The sequence below is a fragment of the Monodon monoceros genome, unplaced genomic scaffold (assembly GCF_005190385.1).
Source record: "Monodon monoceros isolate NGI ecotype Baffin Bay Population unplaced genomic scaffold, NGI_Narwhal_1 Super_Scaffold_11, whole genome shotgun sequence".
NCBI lineage: Eukaryota > Metazoa > Chordata > Mammalia > Artiodactyla > Monodontidae > Monodon > Monodon monoceros.
Genome location: NW_021703767.1, coordinates 74,668,155 through 74,684,684, shown reverse-complemented (window position 1 = coordinate 74,684,684; position 16,530 = coordinate 74,668,155). Strand labels below are relative to the sequence as shown.

General features: G+C 38.5%; 1 protein-coding gene across 5 annotated transcripts in view; it reads left to right on the top strand.

Moving 5' to 3' along the window:
- Window positions 1-5,099: 5,099 nt before the first annotated feature.
- OPA1 (OPA1 mitochondrial dynamin like GTPase) overlaps window positions 5,100-16,530 on the top strand; it is a 93,963-nt gene continuing 82,532 nt past the window's right edge. For 3 of the 5 annotated variants that reach the window (XM_029214980.1, XM_029214978.1, XM_029214977.1), the window contains exons 1-5: window positions 5,100-5,286; window positions 8,873-9,191; window positions 9,853-9,949; window positions 12,658-12,765; window positions 14,558-14,625. In XM_029214980.1, coding sequence (XP_029070813.1) covers window positions 5,255-5,286; window positions 8,873-9,191; window positions 9,853-9,949; window positions 12,658-12,765; window positions 14,558-14,625 — 624 coding nt within the window. In that variant the 5' untranslated portion in view covers window positions 5,100-5,254. Of the gene's footprint in view, window positions 5,287-8,872; window positions 9,192-9,852; window positions 9,950-12,657; window positions 12,766-13,809; window positions 13,864-14,557; window positions 14,626-16,530 lie in introns of all 5 variants that reach the window. The other 2 variants (XM_029214979.1, XM_029214975.1) reach the window with 1 other exon arrangement.

Below are 16,530 nucleotides of genomic sequence, written 5' to 3'. Positions count from 1 at the left end.
TTCAGATCCAATCACAAGTCCAGGTTGTTACTGTTACCAAACAAAATTTGGGTCCACTTGCCTGCAGTGCAACAAAGCCAATCTACTGACGCCAGGTTGTGGTGAAGGAAAGTATAGCATTTATTTGCAGGGTGCCAAGCAAGGAGAACAGGCAGCTCATGCTTAAAAGACCCAAACTCCCTGATGGCTTCCAGGAAGGTTTTTAAAAGCAACATCTGGGTTGAGGGTTGCAGCTCGTGACTTTAATCTGATTGCTGGTGAGGTAACAGGATGAAGTTTCAGGAATCTTATTCATCATCCTTCTGGTTGCAACCAGTCTGGGGTTCACTGCTTGTGGTCAGCATGTAGTTCCCATTCTCCACCTGGGTGAGGGTCTTAGTTTCTGCAGAACAACTCAAAGATATGCATCAGATGGTTATGTGTATCCCTTGAGGATGAAATATGACTCTGTTTTATCACTGAACTATTTGCTTTTCCTTTGTTTCTGTATTCCCTCACTTCCCTAATTAGTAATTGCTTGAGTCTGCAAAGTAGAACTCAGAGAAGGCCGGGAGACTAAAGCCTTTTTCTATAAACAAGAAACAGGGGCACAGAGAGGCTTTTGTACCCAGGAGGGCCTCATTGGGTTAGGTGTTAAATCTAGGTTTGGTATCATGGGATTTAGCATAAGTGACACTGTTTGGGGCCTGTGGTTTTTCTCTTTAACAGCAACAAGTTCAATATTATTTTTAAAACACCAAATAGTCTAACACAAGCCAAACAAAACAGGTCAGGGGGATGAATTTGGACCAATGGTGGCATTTTGATTACACAATATTCTGCCCCTTTATTCTCATGTGATACTATATATTGGAAATTGTTCCTTATCAGGACAAAGAGATCTAACTCATAGACTTTCATGGCTAGTATGAATATAATTTATTTAACTATTTCTATTTCTGGCTATTTTTCTTGTTAAATTAATTAAACAAAAAGGTCATTAGACAAGATGGTTCTAATGTCTTGGCAGTGTGGAGGAGGAAGAAATTTTCCTCTACCCTTCTAGCTTCTTCTGTCTGGCCTTGAAATGGAGCAGGATGCTGTGGGGTCCTCCTGGTACAAAAGCCTTTCTATATCCCCCATTTCTTGTTTGTAGGAAAAAAGCTTCAGCCTCCTAGACCTTCCCTGAGTTCCAAAGGGCAGGTTCAAACAGTTTCTAATTAGGGAAGGAAGGGAATGCAGAAACAAAGAAGGAGCAATCAAGAGACAAGAGTGCAGCCATAAAGCAAGGTCCTGGTTCCTCCTCAAGGAATATATATAACTTTGAGTTCTTCTGTAGAAACTAAGGCCCCCACTCAGGTGGAGACTGGTAACTACAGGCTGAGTACAAGATTCCTGGAACAGGGTCCTGTTACCTCACCACCAACCAATCAGAAAAAAGTCATATATCCTGCAGCCTTCATCCTAATCTTGTTTATAAAATTCTTCCCCCCAAACCATCTGGGAGTTTGGGTTTTCTGAGCACAGGCTGCCCATTCTCCTTTCATGGCCCTTTCAAGAAACCTTTCTCTACTCCAAACCTCTAGGTTTGTTTGGCATCACTGTGTGTTGGGCATGTGAACTTGTGCTCAGCAATAGTCTAATAATTAAGTTGACATGAGACAGATAAATAGGAGACAATCAAACAACAGTTTAATAACATGTATACATGGGAGAGACCCGGAAAAACTGTGAATCGCCAAAATGACTGAAGCCTTACCTTAAATATCAGTACCATCCTCAGCTAAAGACAAAAGAAGATGTTGGGGATAGGGGCTTGGGACTTCAAAGGGGAGAAAGGACATTCACATGGAATTGGAAAAGTAAATATTTCCTAAATAAATGCTGGGCCATTCAGAGACAATTGGATGGAGAGTGGATTCTGATCACTAAGAGTTTCCCCCACTGCACTTAGTCCATATCTTTTACAGATATCTCTGGTGATAGCTCTATTCCTACAACAGGCCCTCTGTCTAAATTCCTTAGGCAGCTAAGGGGGAGGTAAAAAGAAAGACTTCCTGAGTCCTCTGTTTCTTAAAAATAATCAACTTAAATTAACCTCATGCCAAACAGACACATTTTGTGGTGGCAAATTTTGTTCCCCTATAGCACCCTACTAAGCAAAACAAAACCTAAGCCTCAAGGTCAAGAAATCAAAACCTAAAACAACCAATCAGAACAAGGTTAAGAAATCAAAACCTAAAACAACCAATCAGAAACAGCCAACTAGGCTTTCCCAAATAAGGTAACCACTTAAACTGCAGCCAACCAAATAATTTCCTTTCTTCACTTCTGTGTCTTCTCCATAAAAGTGTCAATGGATGGATCACTTCTAACCAATACTAGCTTTGTTACCGAATCCAATCTCACTCTGCTCGCCACACGACAGGCCAATAAATTGGGAGATGAGGTGTTGACGCAAGGAATAACGACTTTATTCGGAAAGCTGGCAGGCTGAGAAGATGGCGGACTAGGGTCCCCAAAAACCGTCTTATCGGGGTCTGGATGCCAGTCTCTTTTATAGAATCAGAGAGGGAGAGGCGGTGAGGAAGTAAAGTAAAAAGGGCCATGAGTCTTGCAAAACATCTCCTCCCATGGCCTGCATAGAGGCAGGGTATGTTAATTTCTTCTTTCCTGCAGCCATTCACAGGTGGGCAGGGTCAGATTGTCTCCCTGTGAGCTGAACAAAGGAAGGCACTTCAGTTTAACATTCAGGCAGAGGGGCAGGGTTCCCTGAGGCAGGCCATTATGTATGGTTATAATAACAAAAGCAATGAAAAGTAAAGGTCAAAGAAACAGATCCAGCATGGAGTCAAAATTGGCTCTTCCCTGTTACAGCTTGGTACTGCTTGATTTGAATAATTTTTGATCAAGTAAACCTTTAAAATTTTTATTGAGTCAGTTTATCTTTTAATGATGTTGATTCCGATCTTTTGCTACTTCATGCAATGCAGAAAGGAACAGCATGTATACATCTTTGCATGACTTGTAAGCAGATGAGGTAGAGGGTCTGGAGAAAGAAAACTACGTATGGCTTTCATGGCATTAGAGAAGGCATTTTGGGCCAAAGCCATTGTGTGATCTCAGCCTGGCCACAATGCTTGTCCTCAGGTCTCAGTAATTAATGATCTTAAGGGAACAAAAGAATGCAGAAACAAACAACTGTTATCAGGCAAGAGAAGTAACAATAGCAAAGAGAATGTATCAGTTGTAAAGACTCCCAGTTCTGCTTCTCTGGTAAAGATTAGCCTGAAGCCTCAACCACCAGATCAACTGGCACCTAAGGGATGATGATGTTGACCTTTTCTGACCTGTGTGACTCCAATCAACTCAAGCTTGTACTCTGTTGACTGCCCAAACCCTTCATAAACATGCATGTTCCCTTAGCTTACAACTTCCCAAATTTTGCTGTTGGAGGAATCACTGCTTTGGGAGATTCCCAGTTTTCTCCTCACTTGCTGCAAGGAATAAATCCTTCCTTCTCCTGAACTTTGGCTTAGTTGTGTCTTTTGGCTTGACACCCACCAAGAGGAGAACCCAGTTTTTCGGAGAACAGATTCAGTAGGCTAAATACCTAGACAAAGAATCACAAAACAAGGACTTTGTAAGATGTAAAGATAACCCATATATGAAAGGAGTTGCCATTACTTGGTTTCCACTTTTTTTCCCATAAAACAACTGGAATTAACAGGAACAAAGGAATTTTTGCATAAGTCTACAATCCTGGGAAAACCTACATTTTGTACAGATCAGTATAGCAAGTTACCATTTGTACTTGCCATTAAAACAGTCACCACACTAAATATAATAAAGAAAATCCCAGAGTCCTTCATTTGGGAAGTTTACTACCATAGGCTGGGGCTATATTTGGTGTTACTGTGAATGGATGCACACTGTCTTATGAGTCTGATGATTACGGGAAAGGAATTTTGTGTGTAGCATGTGCCGGGGGTGGAGTTCTTAAAATGAAGCGGGCATACCCAGCCCTCTGATATTGGGCCACTAATTGACTTCACTACCTTCCACAGGCCACATCCCTTGTATGGGTCCGTTTCCACATAAAACGTAAAATGATAAGAGTTGGAATGGGAAAAGCGTATTTAAAGTCATAGAACTGACTTAGACCACTTAGATAATGAAGACAGAGAAGAGAAGGGGTCCAGGATCTCAAGAGATCCTACGTTTAGAGGCTGGGAGGAGGAAATGGCAAAGGAGACTGGGGAGTAGCAGGTCCTTGAGAAAAGGTGAATGTGATGTCCCGAAAGCCAGGAGAGGGAAGACGATTAAGGAGTGTGCTAAGATCCAATATTCTGAGCTGAACGCGGAGCGGTCCAGTGACCACTGGCAATATGGAATTGTTGGAGGCTTTGACAACAGCAATTTCAACAAATTAGTGTGATTAAAAGCCAGATGAAAGCCGGTTAAGGAGTAAATGAACAAAATCATTTTTGACGCCTTTATAAACTGCACAAGCTCGTCCCAAGCCCTTAGGTCTCCTAATTCATGACCCCTCTTAGATCTGACCTTCAGAGATTCTAAAGCATTTAACTTGTCCAGTACTTCTCCAGCCTCCGGAGACTGCTCTAAGAATATGAAAGTACTTCGTAAACAAAGAGGCCAAACAAAGGAGCAGGGCAAAGGGGCAGCCGTGGGTTTTCATTACTCTGTTCTATTACTCTATCCCTGTACTGCACTCATTTTGTATTCCCTAGTTTCCTCTATGCACCTGCAATAACAAATTTTCCAAATGGTAGCCACCCAGTAAGAATTTATCACTCCGTATTTCTCGCCCTTCAGCCCCTGCCCCACACCTCGACCCCTCCCCTCCCCAAGTCTTTAACCAGAGAGGCACGAATTCACCATTCCACTCTGGAAACAAAAAGGGAGGGGCGGGTCGGGGCGGGTCGGGGAGAGGGGAGGGAAGAGGGGAGGGGAGGGGAAAATACTGCGGTTCCTACAGAGGCTTTGAGCGCACGCGTGAGTCCTCCCCCGGACCGTTTGTGCTGCCCTCCTAGGAAGAGGGGTGGGGTGGAGGTTTGCCCGACGGACCGAGTACGGGTGCCGAGCAGGCTCTCACGGAAGTCCATTCGCTATTGGGAGGTCCGCAGTGGCTGCTCTGTGCCCTTGTTGCCGAGGGCCTCTTCTTCGGTCATTCCTGGAGTAGGAGCCGGACTGGGGCTGACACCGGGGCTCCCACCGGCCGCCTCGGCGCCTGTGTGACCTCCTCGCTGGCGGGATGTGGCGACTACGCCGGGCTGCCGTGGCCTGGTAAGTGCGGGCTCCGACCTGGCCCCGTTATTTCCGGGGCCTCCAGAAAACGAGGTTGTCCCATCACGACATACAGAATGTGCAGGTAACTCTCAGGCCAAGCAGAGAGCAGTTGGAGGATTCCGGGATATTTTTGAGGACCCGGAGTGACAGGAGCCCTGACTAGGCTTACCTAGGTACTGGCCCCTGTCTGTGTTCCTATGCCCCTCGGAAGATTCTGGGCGCTTTTCAGTCTTGGCCTTTTCTATTGTCCTTTTGTGCCTGCCCCTTTCACCTTTCTGTCCTCGCTGTTATCTCTGTCTCTGGTGGCTTCTTGTTTCTGTCCGGGCTCTATGACTCTAACCATGTGTCACCCTTGCCGCGTCTCTTAATTCTCACTGTCTTTGGCTTCTGCCTCCATGCCAGCTTACATTGCTTTTGCAGGTACCTGAGCTCCTCTCTCGGGGTGAAGGGGACTTTGCCTCTTTCCTTAGTACGCTGAGTGAACATGATTTGGAGTCAGATCTGGAGCGGTGACGCATACATGTAGTGTCAGAGATGGTGATTAGAGATATTCTCTAAATAGCAGCTTTTTTCAGTGTTTAGGAAGGGAGACTTGCTTTTTGGATGTGAGGTGGTGAATGTAGCACCACCTTTCTAATCACTGTGTTATTGTTGCCCTGGTCTGTGTTAATCCTAAACCGAAAATCATAGAAGTATTTACATTTCTATGGGTTACTATGTGCATTTTAATGAAATTAAATTTGACTTTAATCTTTACACGTAGCTGTGTTCTAGTATCCTTAGATATCTTCAGGTTTAACTCATTGTTGCAGGCATTTGATGAGAAGTAACATACATCAAGCAAGGTTGGAAAAACTTGGTTTTCCTGAATTAACTCAGTCTCTAAACACCTGTCTTGAATTTTTTTTGGAACGTTTTTAAGTGGTGTAATTTATAGTATTTATAAGAGAGGGGATCCATTTGTTTTGTGAAGGTTAATTTGAATCTAAATTTAGAACTGAATGGCATACAATAGTTGAAGTTTCAGTCAATTAGAATAATTGAATAAGTTACTTCTAATGTCATGGAATTTTAATTTCTGAGTAAATCCACAGCCCTTGGTACTGAACTAAGTTATTCACAACCTTTTTATTTCTACTCCTCAGTATTTACTGGGGAAATATATCTAATTTTCTTTAAATAAGAAAAGACTTTGCAGAAAATAGAGTACTTTGTTGGAGCAATTAAGATATGTAGGAAAAACTTTAAAAATTGAGTTTCCAACCAACTAATTATCAAATGATAATTGTTATTCAATTGGATGCTGTCGGCTAAATTGTTTTTAGAGTTACTCTTGACTCTGTAGTCATGACTTAAAATGTCTTACGTTGATAGCACAGTTTAGCTGCCTGCAGAAGTAGAGATGCGTAAGGTCAGATGCCCCAAGTTCTGGAGTTTGTCCTTTGATGTAGTTCCTATGCATGTTATGAAGGAGTACATTTAAATTCTTACTCTTTAATAAATAAACATTCTTTGACATATATATCTAAATATGTGCTCATAGACATGTCAGAAGACCAATGGCCAACATTTATTTAGGTGCAATAAATATTTGCATAAACTTGTTGAAAAAATAATAACATGCTAGGAAACAGTACATAGATTAAAAGGAGATGATGGACGAGTGTGAATAGATGATTTCTGGGGTTGGGGTCGGGGAGCCTTGTTTTGCATCACATTTGATTTTTAGTTTGGTCTAATATATAGAAGTATATATTCAAATTCCTTTTCCACCATTCACTAGTCATTCTACCTTAGGCAAGACACAGTTTAAAAAAAGCAAGTTGGTCAAATAAGGATACTTACCTTACTGGGTTTGTCTGAGAGTTAACAGTAGCATTTGTGTAAACGTCTGACATAATGCCTGGCAGTTAGGTACCCCTTTCCCCTCACTGTGCTTCTTCACAGCATTATTTCAATGTTCCTTGATTCCTTTTCCTTAAGATATTTCTACTCCCGTGTAAATAAATGAATTAAAAATTTATTCTTTAGTATGGGGCCTGGCCCATAGTAAGCACTATGACGGTGTGTTGAATAAGATAATCAGGCGTATGTTTGCTGGTAGGAGACTTTCATTCTCTGCCAGGAAGGACAGGAGGGAAGAGTTCAGATAGTAGCATGTGCATTTAGATTCTTTTCTCTTTGGGGTATTCCCCCACCTTCTTTCTTTCTTTTTCTGGGGAGCCAGGTACATGAGGTGCTAATAATTTTTCCTTAATTTCCATTCCTGGACCATCTCAGGATTGTGAAACATAGATGAGAGAGCAAAGAATAGCTGTTATAAGCTACTGGAACTTCTGTGCTTAAAAGTAAAAGTTTACATGCCTTTTTTTGTATAGGTGCATCCATAATTCACACTTATTTTCATACCACCATTTTAGCCTAACATTACATGAAATCTTTTCATATATCTACATGGTCTTCATATTTATCACTTTAATGGCTATACACAGTATTCTCAGTATTCTCTTTTGTTTATGTACCATAGTTTATAAATTTATGCTCTTAATATTAGATACTTAAGTGGTAACATTTTTTGCTATTACAGCACATCTTTTCTTCCAGTTTTACTGAGCTATAATTGACATACAGTACTGTATAGGTTTAAGGTGTATAGCATAGTGATTTGACTTACATACATCATGAAATGATGACCATAGTAAGTTTAGTGAACAGCCGTCGTCTCATATAGACACAAAATTAAAGAAATAGAAAAAAATATTTTTTGTGATGAGAATTCTCAGGATTTACTGTCTTAACTTTCATATATAACATACAGCCTGTTAATTGTATTTATCATGTTGTACATTACAGTCTTAGTATTTATTTATCTTAGAACTCTAAATTTGTACCTTTTGACTGCCTTCATTCAATTCCCCCTTCTGCCACCCCCTTCCTCTGGTAACCACAAATCTGATCTCTTTTCTATGTGTGTTTGTTTGTTTTTGAAGTATAATTGACCTACAACACTGTGTTAGTTCCTATTACACAACATGGTGATTTGGTATTTCTATACCATTTCAAAATGATTACCATGATGAGTTTAGTTCGGATATGTCACTATACAAAGATATTTTGTTTTCAACTTTACTGACAGCAAATAGCTGTCAGTAGTTAATAAAATAAGTCTCTACCTTTTTTGATTTCAGTTTTGATTTCTTGGACCAGGATCATAGCCCACATATAGTAAATTAGGGGACAGGCTCTGGAGTCCCACTGCCTAGGTTTGAATCCTTCCTTTACTCCTTATGTCAATGCGGACTTCAGCAACTTACTTATGTCTGTCCGCCTTTTCCTCGTTGGTAAAATGGGGACGATACTAGTACTTTTATCATAGGATTATCAGCAGGATCAGATGAGTTAGCTCCTGCTGCAGCAGTGCCTGGCACACAGTAAATGGTTAGTAACTGTGGGCTATCGTAAGACACAGTGTGATTGGTCTTGTGTGCCTGTGTGTTTTCCCTTTTGCATATTGCTCTTTTATATCGTTTCCTTTGCATTGTTTCCCCATCTGATCTTTCCTCCACACCTATTTTTCTTTCAGTGAGGTCTGCCAGTCCTTAGTGAAACACAGCTCTGGAACAAAAGGAAGCTTACCACTACAAAAACTGCATCTGGTTTCACGAAGTATTTATCATTCGCATCATCCTATCTTAAAGCTTCAAAGACCCCACTTCAGGACCTCATTTCAGCAGTTCTCCTCCCTAACTAACCTTCCTTTACGTAAACTGAAACTTTCTCCAATTAAATATGGCTACCAGCCCCACAGAAATTTTTGGCCAGCGAGATTAGCTGCAAGACTCTTAAAACTTCGGTATCTCATACTCGGATCTGCTGTTGGGGGTGGCTATACAGCCAAAAAGGTGAGGTTAACTTTCCTACTGCTTTTCCAGTTATTCCAGCATGATTGTTTTAAAGTTTCTTAGCATATGTCGTTTTTCTTTAGTGCAGTAGAATGTAATTAGATGTTTAAACATTTATTGTGTGTCTCTATTATGTGCTAAATTGTTTTAATGGTGCTAATAGGAAAATGCTCTCTGAATCTTAGTTATTATAAGAGATGAAAATGGCCTAATGGAAGGAGCACTGGTCTGGGAGTAAGAACACTTAGGTTTGATTTTCAGCTTTGCCATTTAGTAGCACAGGCAGGGAAGTAAGTGGCATGCTCATGCAACTACTTTGTGGCAGCTCTGGGACCAAAGGCGGGGTATCCTGATCCGTGGTCTGTCTTCCTTGTATTCCTCGGTGTTGTTTAAAGCCAAATCATGAAACCCATTTGAAATAGGTGTACATTTTGAATTTTTCCATTTTCTGTATTTAGTAAAGGAGCATTTACGTGTTTTATATGCTTGTCTGCTAATTTACTTTTTGAAGAGCAGAGGCCACTTTGTTTCTAAAAATTCTGAACGTAATACATTGCTCTTAGTAGCTTAGCATGTTTTAACAAAATTAATTTAAATAGTTTTTAAAAATATTTTATATGGCATTCAGATCATTTGATTGGCATACTTTCTTATCTTTCAGACTTTTGATCAGTGGAAAGACATGATACCTGACCTTAGTGACTATAAATGGATTGTGCCTGACATTGTATGGGAGATTGATGAGTATATCGATTTGGGTTTGTATCAACATTAAAATACTTTTCTTGGTTGTATCTTTAGGAAAGAGAAATAGTTGTATTGAGATAGCTCCTTAACTCTAAGTTTAAGGTTGTAGCAGTTTTGTTTTGTTTTTTTGACATCTTTATTGGAGTATAATTGCTTTACAGTGGTCTGTTAGTTTCTGCTGTATAACAAAGTGAATCCGCTATACATATACATATATCCCCATATCCCCTCCCTCTTGCGCCTCCCTCCCACCCTCCCTATCCCACCCCTCTAGGTGGTCGCAAACCACCGAGCTGATCTCCCTGTGCTATGCAGCTGCTTCCCACTAGCTATCTATTTTACATTTGGTAGTGTATATATGTCAGTACTACTCTCTCACTTCGTCCCAGCTTACCCTTCCCCCTCCCCGTGTCCTCAAGTCCATTCTCTACGTCTGTGTCTTTATTCCTGTCCTGCCCCTAGGTTCATTAGAACCTTTTTTTTTTTGATTCCATATATATGTGTTAGCATATGGTATATGTTTTTCTCTTTCTGACTTAATTCACTGTGTATGACAGACTCTAGGTCCATCCACCTCACTACAAATAACTAGTTTTGTTTCTTCTTATGGCTGAGTAATATTCCATTGTATATATGTGCCACATCTTTATCCATTCATCTGTCGATGGACACTTAGGTTGCTTCCATGTCCTGGCTATTGTAAATAGTGCTGCAATGAACATTGGGGTGCATGTGTCTTTTTGAATTATGGTTTTCTCTGGGTATATGCCCAGTAGTGGGATTGCTGGGTCATATGGTAATTCTATTTTTAGTTTTTTAAGGAACCTCCATACTGTTCTCCATAGTGGCTATATCAATTTACATTCCCACCAACAGTGCAGGAGGGTTCCCTTTTCTCCACACCCTCTCCAGCATTTATTGTTTGTAGATTTTTTTTTATACAGCAGGTTCTTATTAGTTATCCATTTTATACGCGTTAGTTTATATATGTCAATCCCAGTCTCCCAATTCATCACACCACGATGTTTGTAGATTTTTTGATGATGGCCGGTTGTAGCAGTTTTATTTTAATGATAAAAGTAATAGAATAGCAGAAAAAAAATTGGTAAGAAAAGAAATCGTCCACTAGTTCATCAGTTTAACACAGCTGCCACTATCCTTAGGGATCAGTTTCTTTTAATTGTACCTATTTTGTGTATGTGGTTAATATTTTACTTTCCTTTTTAAGAATTATATAGTCATAGTGAACATACACTTTGCTATCTTGTCTTTTGCTACCTAACACATTTGTCAGCATTTTCTACTCTGCCGAGCAGCCTTCTTGAATATCATTTTCAATGTTGTATGATGTTACCCAGAACAGATGCACTGTGCTTCACCTAACTAGCTCCCTTTGATTGAGTACCTTGGTTACCTCTACTTTTTGTAACCAGATTCCTTAAAAGCCTTCTAGTGTCCAGAGTAATTTCTCCTGTTAGTCTTTCATTGTTCCCTTTTTCAAATAATAGATAGATGAGAAAAAAAGTATATTTGGTAGTTATGATTGCCAGTAACTCATGGTGATCTTTAGAAAAAGATTTTTTTTCTGATGAAATTATTTTCCTCAGGCCTCTTTTTTAAGACTTTGTGTAGACATTTTTTAGACTTTAACTTAGGTGTATATGGGGGTGGATTTGATCTCTGCATGCACAATTCACAGCACTGTCTTAAAGATAAAATTGTTGCATTGACAAAGATATTTACAGGAAAAGCACTCCTTCAAATTATTTTTCTAACGTTTATGAGAAGAGCTTTTAATGGTATGCATTCACTAATCCCACGTTGTAGTGACTGCAAGCCTGGGTTCTGAAGCTAGACTGTCTAGGCTTAAACGTGACTCCCCCACTTTGCTGTATGTGCAGGTCCTGTTACTTAACCTCTGTGCCCCATTCCTCGTCTGTAAACTGTGGTTGATGAGAACTGTTTTGTAGCATTGACGTGAAGATTAAACAAGTTAGTGCTTTTATAGCACTTAGAATAAGACCTAATACATATTCTTATTTTGAGAAACTTTGTCTTTTATCTTCTCCAGAGAAAATTAGAAAAGCCCTTCCTAATTCAGAAGACACTGTAAAGTTGTACCAAACTTTGACAAAATTGTTGAGTATTTGTAAACAAAAGTAAATACTTGATCACTTTATAAATAAAGCTAGCAATAATAAAGTAATGGCTTATCTTGAGTTCAGAGACAGTTTTTCTGAAGTGGTAACAAGTGTAAGTCTTCCTAGGGAATACAAAAGGAGAGAGAAAAGTAATGGAATTCTGTTCTTAAACTTGAACTGGGATTTCATCACTTTTTTTTGAATTCAGGTCAGGTGCTACAAAGGATCTTTCTTTTTTCTTTGATTCATTGCCTTTCTGCTGTGACTTCCTCCCAAAAAATACTTCTGTTTCCAGTCCAGTGTTAACATTTATACAGTGTTTCTGTCTCAAGGCATTTAACTTATAAATCAAAGATAACCCTCTAAACCGTATGTTTGGTGAGTCTTTTTAAAAAATTTTTCATGGCTTGTAGAAGATCATCAGAATAACACATTGTTTCAGATATATGTAGCAGTTATAGTTGGAATAGGGAGAAAAATGGAAAAAAACATTTAAGTTTATATATAATTATTTAAATTGTATGAATGTTTCAATAGTCAAATTCTTATTTTGAGACTATTTCTTTTCTCTTCTCCAGAGAAAATTAGAAAAGCCCTTCCTGATTCAGAGGACCTTGCAAAATTGGCACCTGACTTTGACAAGATTGTTGAAAGCCTCAGCTTATTGAAGGACTTTTTCACCACAGGTAAGGAAGGACGTGTGTTTGATCTCATTTAAAATGTCGGGAAACACAGAGGAAAAATACTTAAAATGTATTCATTTGTTTATTTCCATCTTTTATTTATTATTTTAAATTAACATTTTTTAAAATAAATTTATTTATTTTGTTTATTTATTTTTAGCTGCATTGGGTCTTCATTGCTGCACGTGGGCTTTCTCTAGTTGCGGCGAGCGGGGGCTACTCTTCCTTGCGGCAGGCGGGCTTTTCATTGCGGTGGCTTCTTTTGTGGCGGAGCATGGGCTCTAGGCACGCGGGCTTCAGTAGTTGTGGTACGTGGGCTCAGTAGTTGTGGCTCGCAGGCTCTAGAGTGTAGGCTCAGTAGTTGTGGCTCACGGGCTTAGTTGCTCCGCGGCATGTGAGATCTTCCCGGATCAGGGCTCGAACCTTTGTCACCTGCATTGGTAGGCGGATTCTCAGCCACTGCACCACCAGGGAAGTCCCTATTTCCATCTTTTAAATGAAAATATTTAGTACAAATAAAAGCCAGGTTTTTGATAAAAGGGTAAACACGAAGTCTTTTTGCTCTGTGGTTTTACTATTTTTTTAATTTATTTTTATTTTTTGGCAGTGCCATGCGGCACACGGGATCTTAGTTCCCTGACCAGGGTTCAAACCTGTGCCCCCTGCAGTGGAAGCACAGAGTCTTAACCACTGGACCACCAGGGAAGTCCACGTGGTTTTAATTTTTGTTTGGCCCAAGAAAATGAAAATTTGCAAGAACTTAAACATGCTTGGCTTTAGTCAGTGAGGGAAAAATAAATCACTTGTTCTTGACAAGTAGACGACACTTCCTATGTGTTTGCTGTTCATAATTGGTTAGAGCCGATTTGGTGATTTTAAAACAAATTTAATTATAACGGACCATAATGAGTAGAATTTACTAAGGCTAGTCCTGGTGTATTTGCCCAATTCTGCCCTATCATGATATAAATCTGAGGTCTCAGACATCTTTGTTTGCTCATTGTTAAATTTTACATTTCTATTTCCCCCTTTGCTGATTTTTCACAGGTCACAAATTGGTTAGTGAAGTCATAGAAGCTTCTGACCCACTTCTCTTGTTAGGTGTGTAAACAGATATTTTTGCTGATCTTAACATGCCTTTTAAATGCATCTAATAAACTAGCTGCAAATAAAATTGCAGACCAAATTTATAATATTGCTTATGCTAAATTTTAAAATGTCAGAATTATATTGGGCAAATTCATTATCCTTTAGGTGGAAATAATAAAATAACTTTTTTGTGGTAAAACTAAAATTCCTAAATATGTGTCTATATTATAAGATTAAAGCTATTAAAAAGAAAGTTTGGTTAACCAAAATATTTTCTTGAACCTGATGTGTTTGTTTCTGATAATTGAAATGAAAGTCATTTTAATTTGTCTCATCTTGACAAATGTCTCATGTCACAGCTGACATTTTTAATTTAATTTTTTTACTGTATATGGTCTGTAATGGCAGTAGTGTATGGCTGAACTGTAAGTACTCTCATGTAAAATAATCCTTATCAAAGATTGCCTTATTTTTTATTGCAATTTTCAGTGATATTTTAAGAAATCAGTTAAACATGTCCTATAATGGTTTTGAAAATTTTTTTCTTAGCTTACCACTGTGTTCCTTAAAATAAGAATAGCTTTCCAAAAAGTGATTTTTGCTCTAAAAATCCTTTTATCTCTCAACCGACTAAACATAATTTGGAATTTAGTTTAGGCTATTGACTTCACTGGAATATTTAAAGGACTGCATATTTATCTTTAAGGTTCACCTGGAGAAACGGCATTTAGAGCGACAGATCCTGGGTCTGAAAGTGACAAGCCTTATAGAAAGGTACGTATAAAGGAGCATTCTTCACGTAGATAGTCTTGAAAGATTTTTTAAAGTTTTTACCTACCCTGGAAGATCTGAAAATGGTAGCATCCGAGAAGCAAACATAAAAGCATCCAGTGGAGATATTGTTATTATTCTTGGTACAAAATGCAAGGTATTATTCAACAGTTCTGGAAATATAATTGGAGAAGCCAGTTTCCCTCAAATATGTCTGTGAAATATTAGTTTCCAGGGTTGTCCCCAACAAAGGGTTTTGTTGTTAAGTATGTGTGGGGGAAAGCTGGTATAAATAAAACAAGCAGGCTTCTTTTCTTTTCCCTAGGATTTCTCAGACCTTAATATATGCATGTGCATTGTGAATCTCTAAGAGAAGTCAAAGTGTGCAGGGTTTTCCAGATTTATTTAGCAACAAAACCCTTCTTCCATGAAATACCTTCTAGGGACTAATGTTTCATGGTATACAGTTAGGGGAAATATTAAGGGAACAGCAAGTTTGTTACTAAGGGATAAATAGACTTCTGTTACATTGCTAGTCAACAAAATTATGTATGGGCTTATTTAGGATATGTTAATTTCAATTCATGCATTAAAACCCGTATGAAACTTTTAGGAGAATTGCTGATGTAGAATAACGTGCATTGTTGTGTATTTATATTAATATGTTAGCCTGATATTGTCTTACTCTTCATTTTTTTCGTCTTTTGAAATTGGTAAGATAACTGATTCCTTGGAAGTTGTTTTTTTTTTAATAATAACCTAGATAAATAAATATCTGGAAAAAATACTCCATGAACATTTAAAAATTCAATATGAACATTTAAAAATTAAATGATGAAGGTTATTATGGTTTTAAATCATTGAGGTAAATAATTTTATGTTTTTTGGGGAAGCAGGAAGAAAGTAATTCCTATGTGTAGATCTCCATCTTGTTTCCTGTCCTTCAACTTTGAGCTTTTTACATGATATTCCAAGTTTTAATTATATTTCAAAAGATTTTTTTTCTTTTGTCTTTTAACTTGATCTTTTGGAGAAAACATTTTTCAAAATGTGTGTGTATACGTGTGTGTGTTTGCCTTTTAACTTGATCATTTTTGATACCTTTTCCACTGGCATTATTTTAACCAAGGGATACCCTTGACTATACATGCTACTGGAAAGAAACATTTGAATAGAAATTAGCCTACGATGCACAGCTTATTTTGAGCCAAGGCCTTGGCCCTTAATGCAGATAGACTTAATGCGCAGAGAAAAGCTAATCTAACTGGGGAGAAGGAACCCCTGTTACAAGTATGGTAGTATGGTTTTTGAGCGACAGGATTTCTTGTTGCCTAGATCAGTTAAGGGAGGCTTGCATCTCTGTTCTTTTCTGATATGGCCTAGGATTGTTTTGGTAAATGAGAATCCTGTTTAGGGCCTGACAGATAATTCCCTTAAAATCCTGCTAAGGTGATAAATGAGTAGTAACTGATAAATGATCAAAAGCTCTGCAGTATAGAAGAAACAAGAGAACTGATCTCTGGGAATTTATATTTACAGATTTTATTTTATACAGTAGACATGAGAGCAAATTTATTGCTTTATTTTATAATTTACTTTGCTTGAAGATAAGTGCTGTTGTAGACTGTTTCTTTTTAACTTTTCCATAATTTATGGTGATTATCTTGCCCATTAAAAATGCACCAATTATTTCCAACTATTTGTTATAAATTAAGCTGTTTTCATTATAGGTTAAATCAGATAGTATTAAATGCTAGTATAAATGTTTACTATACAGAAAAAGTATTTTCAACCTCAACTAGTGGTTTTAAATTTTATTAATATGCAGCATTATGTTTTCAAGGCTTGACTGTTACCTGTGATATTTGAAAATAATGAACTACTCAGACAAGATGCAGATAAACTGAT